This window comes from Rhipicephalus sanguineus, chromosome 6 (assembly GCF_013339695.2).
Source record: "Rhipicephalus sanguineus isolate Rsan-2018 chromosome 6, BIME_Rsan_1.4, whole genome shotgun sequence".
Taxonomy (NCBI): domain Eukaryota; kingdom Metazoa; phylum Arthropoda; class Arachnida; order Ixodida; family Ixodidae; genus Rhipicephalus; species Rhipicephalus sanguineus.
This window is the reverse complement of record NC_051181.1, coordinates 161691874-161706064: the sequence shown is the minus strand read 5'-3', so window position 1 is coordinate 161706064 and position 14191 is coordinate 161691874. Positions and strand designations below refer to the sequence as shown.

General features: G+C 40.7%; 1 protein-coding gene across 2 annotated transcripts; it reads right to left on the bottom strand.

Annotated features, from left to right (window-relative positions):
* Window positions 1–1206: 1206 nt before the first annotated feature.
* LOC119396942 (uncharacterized) lies at window positions 1207–12426 on the bottom strand. Of its 2 annotated transcripts, XM_037664328.2 has the most exons (4): window positions 12364–12426; window positions 7757–7815; window positions 2628–2703; window positions 1223–1689 (listed from the first exon to the last, which is right to left on the bottom strand). In XM_037664328.2, exons 2-4 carry the CDS (start codon window positions 7785–7787, stop codon window positions 1443–1445), a joined length of 354 nt encoding a protein of 117 aa, XP_037520256.1. In that variant the 5' UTR covers window positions 7788–7815; window positions 12364–12426; the 3' UTR covers window positions 1223–1442. The 2 variants fall into 2 exon arrangements, with proteins under 2 accessions (XP_037520258.1, XP_037520256.1); XM_037664330.2 differs by lacking the exon at window positions 2628–2703 and having other exon boundaries at window positions 1207–1689.
* Window positions 12427–14191: the final 1765 nt, after the last annotated feature.

The window sequence follows — 14191 nt, the reverse complement described above, 5'->3', positions numbered from 1 at the left end:
TTAAGTATGTACACATACATGAAGCAACCCCGAATTTGCGATCTTTTGGTAGAGTTCTTTTAGTCTAGTGTTGAGGCATCATCCAAAATGTTTGCTACGTATGTCGTTTTGTATAAACGAGTACCTCCTCGTGCACCTTTGTTGAGTTCGGCGTTTTCATTGTCTGGCAACGCGAACACTTCGACCACACTTCGATCCTCTCTCCCTGTTTTCATACACTGCATGCAGCCTGCACGTAATCAACAAGTCGATGTTGTGTTTATTTTTAAAATCATCAAAAAATATATATAAGGAAACGGGAACAACGTGTAGAAAGTCTGCACGTAGCTTTCTAACAGACTGTAAGATCTGTTCGGGATACTTTGGTGGCTTGTAAATCAATATGTGTTTGTAGGATAAAAAAAAAAGCATCGCATCGAGCCACGGTAGCTATGTCTTTTTTATGGATGACATTGGGATGACACCGCCTATATTGTGTAGTCTCGAAAATCAATCAACGTGAGGATGAAATTGCATTATCATATTTGACGAACTATGCAGCGTTCTTAACTGTATGATGAAGCTGGGTTGCTGATCGCCTGCATATATCGATATCTTGTGGAACTAGAGCAGCGTGAAGCCATCACTATCAAGATGGAGCACCGAAAAGCTTTCAAAATGACGAGAAACCTCAAGTGAAGCGGCTCCTCATCGACTTCTCATCACTTCCATCCTTCATCTTGCCCTGAACTTGTGTCTTGTTTACATTTTTGGTTCTATTTAAACAATGACGCCTGGACCATCGTACTCAAACGTTTTGGATCTATTAGATCCTATAGTGTTTCGCATTAAAACCACATCGTCATCTCACTATCACTTCAACTTTCTTTGTTTGTTTTTTTTTAACAGTGGAGCTCTTTAAGGCGGCCGTTAGCCCGTGAGCTGCGGACGGAAATGATCATCATCATGATCCAGCGCACGCTCTCTTCGTCCTCTTCTTCATCGTCTTCTTCGTCTACTGCTTCGCTCGCAAAACACGTGCGTCGATTTCTACGGCGCGGGATGCAATAACTCTGATGGCCCTATTGAAAATTTGCCCAATGGTGGGCATGATGGGACCCACTACCCATCATCTTGGTGGATTATGGTACTGGGTAATGATGGACGCATGGTGGACAGATGGTGGGTGATGGACGGATGGTGGACAGATGGTGGATGATGGACGGATGGTGGACAGATGGTGGATGATGGACGGATGGTGGGTGGATATTGGGTGATGGACAGATGATGGGTGGACGGTGGGTGATGGACATACCGGGTGTATGCTGGGTGATGGGCAGATAATGGGTAGATAACGATGGGTGTTGGACGCAAAGTCGAGCCATGCAATTTTTTTACAAAAATAAGACATCGTGCTTCTTAACGTGATTATAGACAACCTTTTACCATTGAGGTTAACGAGTTTACTTGCTGTGTCTACACGTGGCCAAGCATGCAGCCACATGTTGATGCAGCACGGAATCAATGAATGCATCTTGCACCAAATACTCATGTTTATTTGTTCTCCATGCTGCCATGCCTAACACGTACGCCCTGCTGGCTTGCTTCATTAGTAACTTCTTAGGAACTTGCAGATGGGAGAAAGGCAGTTTCCTTGAGGTAGTGCAGTCAGCCAGATGGGGTGTGCTTTGATGTACTTTTCCAGGCATGCTACAACAGAATTGAATAAAAACAAATAAACTGCTTTCACTAAATTTGGAGCAATAACATCAATGAAACCAGTTGCAATCGCTTTGACCAAAAGCTTAAACCATATCAAGTCAAATAAAAGGCAGCACGTAATCAGTCCACATGTCCGTAACGTTCTAGTACGTTGTTCATTGCCAAGGCTGGTGTGCAAACCCCATTAGCTACAAAGTACGTCAAGGGATGTCCTTGCTGTGCGCTTTGAGACTCCATATTGCTATTTCTTATGCCAGCCATCTTTGACAAAAATATGCAAGCAAACAACTTCAACTCTTTCCCTACAGAGTTTTTTGTTAAAAAACTATAAAAATACAATTTTTTTTATTTGCCCATTCGATTTCATGTATCCCGAAACAACTAAAAAACTATTTAAAGGCACTTTACTCGCAAGATAAAAGAAAAATATTTTTTGAAAGTATCCGGAAGATTGGCTTCACTGCCCTGCAACACAGAAGGTGCCCTAATTTTTATTCAGTCTTTGGTGCAGAAAATGTCTGGAATGAAAAAAATAATAATTTGCGGGGAGAAGGAGCCCGTAAAAAAAGCCGTGAACACGTCGTGACGTTGGGGGTTTCTTTACAACTATTGCCGTGCACTGTCGATACGTTGAGATTCGGTGCTCATCCGAATCTGAGGATTCAGAAAAAAATATTCTCTGTATCGCTGCCACACTTTCCGGGGCACTGATATTCTTCGTTCCACAAAACTTAAGCGAACAAACTGAACAAAGCTGTTGCCAGCACTCGCGCACGTACACCCTTTTCTAATTCAAGTTGCCAGAATCTCGCCCGTCCTCAATAAAATGCATGCTTTGACCGTGTTTTTATATTTTTTACTGCACTATCTGTGTAAGTCAAAGACAACACAGCAAACTGAATCAGAGTATCTTAATTGCAGCGCACCCAAACGCTTCTTTCAGCATGGACGAGCCCAGTTCTTCGGTAGGAGCAGTACAAACTGTGTACGAACTCAGATCGTCTGTGGTAGGAAACGGGTTAAAAGGATTTTAAAGAGAAAAACAATTTCTGTCATTTAGTGCAAACAACTTCAGAGTACCAAAGACACCACTCTTCACACGAGAAGATACTTGGTAGGCGATTCATGAAAGACGGTAGGCATGCAAACATGAACACAAGAGAGAAGTCGGGACAACACAAATGCTGACTAACCGACTAGCCGAATAAGGTTAGTCGGCGTTTGTGTTGTCCCAACTTCTCTCTTGTGTCCGTGTTGTATGCCTACCATCTTTTATCATGTATTCCTACCAACTAGCTCTGCTTTCGGGCATTGGTAAGCAAGACAATGCGCAAAAAAAAAAAAGATAGACGAGGCGACGCTGCACAGACGTTCCCACACCAGCTCTCCGTGACATCAGATTTTGCCAGCACCTGCTACGGGCAATATTTTTTACGTTGTGTTCCTACATACCTAAATCTTAACATAAGTTTCACAAAATTTTAGCGAACCAATGTGGCCGAAATACGATAAAAGACGTGATATTTGCAACGTCATGTTGATATGTATGTGATCAGTTTTAGCATGAAATTCAACAAGTTAAACACTGGCCTTCATTTCCTCTTCTACTAATTTACCTATGAAGGTAAAATGAATGACATTACAGATCTTAAAGAATAATTTATTTGTCTAAACTGATCTAAGGTTTCACTTTAGTGTCCTTTAGGGGAGACACTCCTCGAAATAACTTCTTTTTCATTTCTTGTAATAGACTTAAAATACACATACACAAATACACATACACATATGCTGGCATCAGATGCAATTCACTACAGATTGTTTGTGCCAATACAAGTGCACTGGCACTTGAGTTCGCAAATCTAAGTGAAACAGCACAGAAAAAGATGGTACAATGTATGCTAACGCCCTTCATGTCCACGATGGTGTGAGCATGTTGCGTTAGTGTGCCGTGAATGTGCTGCGTGCAGAACTTTCCTTTTTTGGCACTATGGGAAGGCATGAAAGTTTATAGAAAACTTTGTGGAGGACAGGCACAGCTAACCACGTCATCCTAGTAAGGTGAATGGTCTTAATTGTTTATATTTTTTGTTCATATTCCTGTGCTCAAACACAATGCGATTACTACAGAGTACTTATACTTAAGTAAATAGATTACTCTGGCAGGCCATATCTTACAAATTTCATTAATCATAAGTGTCCTGTTTAACTGTATGGCTGTGAATGCTGCAGCATAAGAATGAAATCAAATGGCCATAAAGCGCAATTAAAAAAGGTTTAAATTGTTTTTCCCCATGCTTTCTTTGAATCCATTACTAGTTTTTTCATATGGTAGTGTTAAACGAAAACTGGGCTCGCCTATTGCTTTTCATCCTCTTCGTCCAAACAATAGCAGCATTACTCGCTGAGTGCAATAAAAATAATGGCAACTAGAGAAAAATGTGACAAAATCAGTCTGAGAAATGGCAGATATGCAAAATGGACACAGCATATTTGTTCAATATTCAACACAGGTCTTAGGGAACAAACATTGATGCCATTTGTCACCAGCACTGAATGGGTCAAATTGAAGTATATAATGGCCTAACAGACTGCTTATGTCCAACATGTGTAGCAGCCACTGACCTATATGCTAGGGTACCCAATTTGAATGCATTCATTGCTCAGAACAGCAGACGTGACATTCAAACTAGCATCACTTTTTTCGTAGAAAGTGAGCGCATTTGCCGCAGCCTCGAACCATCAGCACTCAATAAAGAAAAGGTAATCATCTACTGACCTAAAGATTCTAATCAGGGCACCATCAGAACTGACAGTTGGGCAAGGTGGTAGTGATTCATCATTGAAATTTTGCCGGTGTTGCTTTGGTCTCTTCTTCGTTCTTGTCTAGTGTATTAAGTGATCAACGAGAAAGTATACTTTGTCGACCATTCTTAAACATCACCAAGTTTACACAACATTAGAACCCATACATATGCCATACTTTTGTGTGACAATGCAATCCTGCCACCCTTTCATTTAATATCAGTGATATGTATACAGACATTTCTTACAAAAAGCCTCGGCATTACTGTGTTTTTCAGAACACCTTTCAGATCTTTACAGGTGCATTTGCTGAATTTTTGCCTGTTTACTGTGGATCTACAGTGACGTGATGGCTGGATGATGTCTTCACACAAATGTCACACAAATGTATAAGTTCCGAGGTCATGTCAACCGTGCCATTCATTTCGAATAGATTGACTGTGAACTATAAACGAACTCCGAGATCTGGATTATTTTGCAATTAGAAGGTATATAGGTAGATTTGTCCTGTGCTCTTTTTGACGAGGGCTGATGTGCTGGCTAGAACTTATGAATATAAGTGCCATGCAATGATGACACAGAAATCTTGGGCTTTCATATGCAGTTCAAAGGCTACCACATGTGCTCAGCATCATTTCTGCAGTTCGTACGGCAATACTGGACTCATGTTAACCTATTCAAAGCTGGTGAAGAATATTTAGAATGACAGAAAGCTGAAAAAATTGGTAATGATTCATCTTGAAATGAAGGTAGGCATGCAAACGCAGACACAAGAAAGAAGTGGGGTCAACACAAACACCAACAAACAAATGAAGAGGCATACAGTGGTGGAAAAGAAAGTGGACACAAATACCTTTACACGCATCTGCAGGGATAGGGAGACACCTAATCAATCCGGCACACTTGGAGCTTTACGTGAGAGATAGCACTTCAGGAATCTGATTTCTTCTTCATGCAAGTCAGCTGACAGCTGGCTCACACATGCAGTTCCACTACTATCGATATGCCAGGCTTCTACCATTACAGGTTTTTTACATTTCCACTCTTGTATGAAACTACGCATTCATCGAATTTTGGCGTGCATTTACACTCTCGACAATGCAAGGTTATATAAGATGGTAAACCTCCAGTTTATGACTCCTGATGTTTCGTTAATCTCTGGTAAACATAGCGGCCCATTTGCTCTTTGGAGAAGCAGCAACAGCGAAGAGAAACATTATACCACACCTGTACGGCAATCGGTAAAGTTGCTGGTGTGTTCTACGAAACAAATGTTAGTGCACTTGTTGTCTATTATCTGTTTATTCTTTCTCTGCAAGGTGGCACAAATCTTACGTAGCCGTAAAGGCAGCATTGACACTGTATGCACTTCCCACTTTCTTTAGCCTGTGAGATAAGCAATGAGTGTAAAGAATACCTACGGCACGCTTGTTACTGTTAATTTTTGCATCCCATGTTTGCACGTGACACAGTCGGCTTCTTGAAACGTTCAGTGACAGTGGCTACTGCAAAACAAGGATAACCTGCATCTAATGGACGCGTAACCTGTGCGTTAAAGCTGGCCTTCATTTTGTGTACAGACTGGTGAGAGATGAGTTTAAGCATGACATGAAAATAGCGTTTTTTTCTAGGCTTAGAATGCTTGGAGTTGAAGTCTGACAACAGTATTGAAGATCCAGAAGAATACTGCTAGCAAACTTGGTTTTCCTGAAATGTTAAGTTAATGCCTAAAGTTTGTATACTATCATTCTGAAGCAATGCTTCAGTAAACTTCGGCCATCCTCCATTTAACTCAAATTGTTCAATCATTGAGGTAACCATGGATTCAAATTGGTAACCACAACAAAATATCAAGTAAGCATAACATGCGCAGAATTGAACACGCATTGGTTTAAAGATGCCCCAATGCTCAGTGATTATACCTTAAACACAGTTGACAAACGCTTAGAGGAGGCCTTAGGCAAAGATATTATTGAGGTTTTTCATTACGTGTACAATTACATGATTGATTTTTTTGTAGCGGTGATAAACTTGAAACCGCGGTTACCTGACGTGAATAGACAATTTGATGTAATTGAACGAGGGCTGAACCTTACTAAATAACTGGCTCAGAATGACAGAATAGTACAATTTCAGGACATTACCTTAGTGTTTTCTGTGGAACCACGTGTGATGGCAGTATGCTCCTAGATCTTCAAAACTACTGTTCAACTTCTCGTCCAAGCATTCTAAATTTCTAAGGAATAGTACTGGCTTTGCTGTGTCATGCCATAAGTATTTTCTCACCAAGTGCTGCGTGAACACAATGAGCACCAGCTTTAATGAACGGGTTAGGCATCTATTAGATGTAGGTCATTCTTGCGTTGTAATAGCCTCGGTAGCTCAATGTTTTAAAGCACATTTGTTACGTCTGAACGTGGTTGCAGAAAGCAATAGTAACAAGCGTGTCTTATGTGTTCCTTACATTCAGTGATTATCTCATATGCTAAAGTGGGAAGTAGATAAGGCATTAATGTTGCCCTTATGGCTGCCAATGGGCCAGGTAAGATTTGCGCCACTGTACTGAGAAATAATGAGCAGGGAATAGACAACGGCAGACTCAAATATTTTTTTCCAAGACACCCACTAGTTTACTGATTGCTGTGTAGCTCTGGTTTATACAGTTCTTTGTAGCTGTGGCTGTTTTCTTCATAGGACAGATGGGCTGCTGTGTTATTCAGAGATTAACGGAACGTAAGAGGTCGTAAACCAGTGGCTAACACACTAGTTTATTTTTGCATTGTCGAGGGTGTATATGCACACCAAAATTCGATGAATGCAAGGTACTATTACCTAGTATCGATATGCCTGGCATATTAATAGCAGTGGAAGCGCATGCTTGAGGCAGCCGTCGAATAATTTGTATAAAGAATGAATCAAATGCCTACACATTTCTCTCAGGTAAAGCCCCACATCTGCCAGATTAATAAGTGTCACCCCATACCAGTGTGCAGGTAAGTGTTTGTGTCTACCTCTCTTTTCAGCCGCTCTGCATTTCTTCAGCTGTTAGTCAGCAATTCAGTTGTCCCGATTTCTCTCTTGTGCCTGTGTTTGCATGCCTACCTTCATTTAGGATGGTGAAGAGTGGCACGACCGTTTTGCTGCTCAACCGCAGTCTTGAAGAAAATGTCCCACATTGCCAATTCATGAAAATATGACAGTTTGCAAAGTGAACAACGAACACAGCTGCAGGAAGGTGAAACATAACACTTACCTGACTCTCGCTGCATGACTTGAGTAAGCATGGTGCCTCAGGACAGCTCCTTTGCAGATCTAGAGCAAAAACGCAATACAAAATATTCAACAAAACAATACAATGTTTTTACTGTAAAAATGCATATAGGTTAAAAAGCACGAGCTCGTATAAGCTGCTAGTCACATATTTTACAAAAGTTTCCAAGAAAAAATTCTCGAAGCATCCACAAGCTACAAACATAAGTAGGGGTGTGCGAATAGTGGAATTTCATCTCGAATCGAATTCGAATCGAATAGTGCCGAATAGTGGACAAAATATGGAATATCGAATACAAAAGATTTTATTGCAAATTGAAGAAAGAACAAGGAAGTGAAATCTGCTCATGTCATCGAGCACCTAATGCGGTGAGTTGCTGCTACTGAAATGCTACAAATTTTCATGCAGCACCACAAGCTGCTCCACACGACCTGGCTTGAGGTTCTCTCACCGTGATGGGTTCGGTGTTTCCTGCAGTTGAAAATCTGCCCTCACTGGGCACCTCATTGTAGCAGGCATGGGAATGTATCGCGAAGCAATTTTGACGATACCTGGATAAAGTGCAGCCCCATGCTCTTTCATGTATTTCCCATGACATCCTTTCTTGGGATTCAGGGACTGAATGAAGTATTTTTAACCTCTTGACGTAGCTCAGTGTGTTGGTTATTTTTTGGCGCTAGCAGTTCCACAGTCTCCCAGACCTCCCTGGCCTATTTTGTGCTGGAGCCATGAAGCGCGGAAATGACACAATCTCCTTTAAAATAACATCCGCTCGCTTGAACCAGGATTTCGTTGAAAGTTTTATTGAAAGACCTACAGTAACGACGTCAGCGTTAGCTTTATCCACCCCACCCTAACCAAGTTGCACCATTGGCCTTCGTCGCGTTTTAGATATTCGCGGTCTCGAATTATTCGAAACTTCGAATACTAGCTATTCGAAAGTCGAATCGAATTATTCGTTACGTATTATTCGATTCGAATTCGAAACTCGAATATTCGCACACCTCTAACATAAGTAAATTTGACAAGATGCATCGTCAGTGTGTGAGAATGCATTTTGGCTGTTACCTACTAGGTTATCTGCGTGCAACTTTTGAACAATACCTGGGCAAAAAACTTTATAAATGCACTTCATCTGGAACTGTGAGACGATTAATATTTACGAACGTCGATGACATAGAAATGTTATGCGGCTTTGAATAATGATCAACAGTACATACATGACTTCCCCAATCAGCTGTGAAAATGGCTCAAGCTATCGCTCTCTCTCCAGCTAAATACCCGAGACAAAGTTGATGAGCATGGTGAACAGTTTTATTAAACCCCATTGCCAAGATAGTTGCTTACGACATTGCAATGACAGTCAACAGAGAAGCGCAAATAAAATGATACGTCGGCCACACCACCAGTTTTCTTTGCGTTGGCTTATATGTATTAGTAGATAGGATTGCTATTGCATATACTTCATTTTAGGCCAAAGACCTAGAAAAGTTACATTGGCTCTGACTGCCTTGTTTCCTAGTGGCGTGTGTGTCATCTTCACATCTTCTTGTCTAATGCTGTTTTATTGCCTTTTATATTGCACCAACCAGTGCAGTCCCAATCAAGCGCACTACTACTGATTGTTGTGCATTGCAAGCATGCAAATGTGGTTAACAAATATGAGCAAATAAAATGCAAGGCACAATTCTAGACAAACATAACTTTTTTTGAATGAGAAAACTGTCTTTCATTATTACGCTTCTTCCCACAGATTCCGCAGAAGTGAGTCAAGAAGATATGTTGTTTTGATGGGCAAAATGAAGTATATGTTATGCACCTATTGACGCTTTTCTGTAGATATACATCTTTGTTTTTTTGTTTTTAGATTTTGAAGAAACCGGACACTAATAAGCACACAAGCTAATGTGCATTCATCATGTCTGGCTGAGTAGCTATTCAATAATGCACATTTTCAATAACAGAGCGAGTTTCATAAAAAGAGTGTAAAGAAGGTTACAGCTGTTGCTCATCGTAAGAAGTTTGCTTGCCCTCTCCTTGTAGCAATTTCTAAAAAATACAAGAACCAAAGAAGAAAATTGTAGTGATGCACCATATGGCACAAGGCTGTGTGAGTGGTGGTCATCGCTAACCTATAAAAATGACACCATATCTTAAAACAATGGTCATTCCTGCAGTGCCTGAATGTGCATTCTCATAAAGCTGAATTGTGCATTGTTTTGACACTACTTAAAAACTTATAGTTATTGACTCCAAATTGTTCCACAGAGAGTCCTATTCACCTTCTAGACGCAGCAGCAGCCCCTTTCGCATACGCTAGGCACCAATAAAATCTGAGAACATATTCTTCTTGACGAACAGCCACCAGAGCATGGTTTTGCTGCATAATAATAAAAAAATGAAATTTACGCACAATGCAAGCTGATAACCATCAGTCGCACTAAAGTGACCACACCCAGCAAGGTCATTTGGACCGTTATATCTCGTGAACAAAGCAAATGAGGACATATGATATTAAATCCGTGTGTTCATTGACAGAGCGCTCTTCAATAAAAAATTGTCGTCAAAATTGAGACCAGATTTTTAATTTTTTGAAAATGAACTTTTTGAAAAAACTCGCTTCTTTAACTATTTTTTTCTTTTTTTGCATTGCCCGTAGGAAAATATCTTCCTATAAATGTTGCAAAGGTTCTTTTCTATATTTACACTGTTTTGAAATTTCTGTTTGAAATAGGAAGGCGCCAAGGTGCCTCAAGCTTAGCACACTTTTTTTCATTTCGACCGTGTTTGCCTTTTTCAATTTTCTTCCTTTTGAGAACGGCATAAAATATGCATGATGTATTTACAACATTGCTTTTTAAAACCAGAAAAAAAATTTTCAACACGTCATTTATAGTTCACGTTAAATTCTGCGCATGGAAATCCGAAAACATTGCAGTGAGCAAACCGCCGCACCACCTTCAATATTTTTATTTTCCGCGCTGGGAGAGTTTCCTGGAAATAAAATTTCGGTTCACTGCACTTTGAGTGTGCCCACATTACACATCAAAACCCAGGCAAAATAAAATATCGACCGGACAGGCACGTTTGATCTCTCGTGTGAATCACCCTGCTGTGCATTGCTGCTGTGTATTTGTGAATGTGTTTTCTCCACCAATGCTTCGTTCGAGGCCACCGAAAATACTATTTTATAAGAACAATGTGCTACTGTTAATTTCTGGGATGTCAAACTCAACAAATCCGCATCCCTTGACGTGTGACTCAATGCATTATAAAAAGTTTAGCCTGGCTGGTATAGATTCCAACAGGTATCTCCATCCTTGATCAAATTTCGGCGCTAAAGGAGTTCATAGTATGGTAGAGATTCACCATGGTGCCACTCGCTGGTACCAGGAGACCGCAATAGGAGGAATCTCTTTGTCGTGTTCCACTTGGCATTCGTGACCAAAATCATATGGCTTTGAAGAAGTGTGTACAAAGTATGGATAGGCACTGTACGCCTCAGGAAGCATTGCTTTTGTGTGCCTATCTGCAACAAATGCATTTATGCCACGGGTATCTCTGCGCTGGCAGGTTAGTGTCGCCAAAGTACCAACGAAAATTCAACTCTAGGAGACTGAATGTTCTGAGCACGGTCAAGTGCAACAACAAAAAAAGGGGATGTGTGCAAGCTAAGTTCACAATCACAATGGAGAAGGAAAAGCTAAAGGGTCAATAGTGTGTAAGTGCTTTTGTATTTGCTCAATAAGTGCTGCAGCATTATAAAAAAGAGCAGCTCTACTTTGCATGAAACAAAGGAACGAAATGTCAAAATGGTCACAGGAAGTCAATGCTCCAGATGTTGAAATGAAGAAAAAAATAATGAATATTGCACAAACATCACAAGTCATGGTGATTGTCATAACTGGAGGAGGGATTTCAAGCTCCCTCAAATTTTGAAATGCTGCATTTCATATAACCACACACACATACGAACACATGCACAAAATGAAGTATAGCAAGACCGCTATCATTAACAATTTTCTGGCTAGGCCCCTGCATGGTGTGTGTTTGTGTGTGGTATTCTGGGCTATCTTCATTATGACCCTGTAGCAATAACACAACATCTCTTTGCTGTACAAGGGTGTATACATGAAAGCCAATTTCCTGAATGTGGCCCTATTTCCTTGAATCAATGCAGGAATTGTGGGCTACTAAACAGCAAATGGAAACAAAATCCTTGATACACAGGGACACACGAACAGCAACACAACACTGTAATCGGTTTCTAGACTTGACAAATTTGGCTGTTTTGGTGCCTGATATGGGTTGTTGTTATAGAATAAACTAGACCTAGAAATGAAACGCCACACTTTAGTATTGAGCAGCTTCAGATCTAAATGCATTTTAAATTTGATGTTGATGTGTGCACATATGTCCTATGTATTGTAGAAGATTCCTACTCCACATTAGCACTCCTACATGTTCCTATGTTTGCGCTAGCAGATGAAACTTATTGACCTCACCACATGTGTGTAGCCACCATAAATCGCAAGTTTGATCTGTGACAACAATAATGTCAAAATTGTTTACAACGAGCTGTGGCCTACCTGCATTTGTTCATCACTCGGGTTCACATCAGCATTGGCTGCATATGGTCATCACCAGCAGGGAGGTGGCTGCAACAATTTCTTTGTTAAAGCATTGCCGAGAATTTGGTCTGGTTTGTTGTCAAAGAAATCTGGTAGTCAGGCTTTGAGAGAAAGTTGTGTAATAAGGCTGTTTACCAGTCAACTCAGAGGTTATGCCAAGCAGGCATGGTCTCACGCAAACCATAACACGGAATATAAATGGACTGACAAATACAGGAATATTTTTAACTTTGTTCATCGTGGAACTAACACATTATGCACTGATTAGCTTATGGGTTGACAGAAAATAACATGAGGGAGGTCATATATTTCACTAATAACACACATCCTTGTCAGCCACATGCTATAATGGGCATTCAACAATTACCCATCTAAGAAATGTGAATAAATGTTATCTGAAATTTTCAAAGCCTCATCGTACATGTGATTATTGCTCAATACACTTTCCCATGGATTCTACTGAATGAATGTCGACAGCATGTGCTTTGCTGCCTTCAACATAATTTATGAGAAATACACTTTGTGCTTGACCAAAATTGCCGAGTTTTTGCAGAATTTCTGTGGTCTACATGTCTTTTTACATCCAACAAAGCTCCGCATGCCAGTGTTTCACTGTGCCATGTCAGTCATTAGCACGGGAAGTTGGGCGCGTTGGTATGTTATCATATTCAGCTGAACGTGTAGCGCGGCATAGGTGAGGGAAGAATTGGATGACACGGCGCTTCATTCCTGGTCTATGCCACGTTGCACGTTCAACGAAACAAGCCATGTGGTGCCATATTATCTACCTTAGATGCAGGGTGGCTTGTTTGTGCCCTTAGCAACATACACAATGTGCAACCACATTTATAGCATACTTTATGCAATTTAGCATACTTTAGCAAATAAGATTTATGGTGCCGTAACAGAGCCTGAGCTCTAGTTCATGGGTACGATTACAGCGCTGTTTAAGTGGTTGCTTTATGATACTTGCCAGCGTCATGGAAAACTGCAGTCCACCTATCACTACTCCACCAGTAGACGCGAATAGCGTATGAATGGTTTTTACATAAACGCACTAGCACATAAACACAGTGATGATGCTTACCACAAGCTATAATCCTGCAGAAGTTAGGAAACAAGTAATACCAATCCAATAAGGCCAGAAGTTGAGGGTAAGATGGGAGCTTGAAATGAAAATTCGTGAACACGGGGTGCCAGCAACACCCCGTGTTCACGAATTTTGCGCGTAATACCACTGTCACAGGTAACTGCAATGCACGAACGCACATACAGTGGCCGAAGCATAGCAAATTCAGATGAGAGTACGCCTTGCCAAATTAGGTCAACACGCATAAAAATGGTCAAACTGACTAAACTAAATACGGTGTCATGCTGCAAAAATTGCATTTTTAGCAAATCTACCTTAGCTATTGCTTAAAAGACGACAAACAATGTCCAAGAGTGCTAACCTAAACGCTTTTGACGGTCACGTTCCTTTACTTAGGACGCACAAAATGCACGCCTAAAAAAATCCCTACATACACTTTATTTCTCCCACTGTACTGATTCACGGCTCATCGCTCAACACGTGGCTGAGATCATTCCTTTGGAGGTCGTTCAAAAAGAAAAAATAAATCAAGCTTCGATTTCATTGCTTTACCTCAAGTAATGTTTGACAAGTGTAAAAATGCACGCATAAAACACATGACGATGGTGTGTCTGAGAAAATGTCTCCTTTCAGCAATTTTAACATAGCGCAGTGCGTTTTTTTTATGGGGTGCGCACGAGCTAATTACCAAACTTT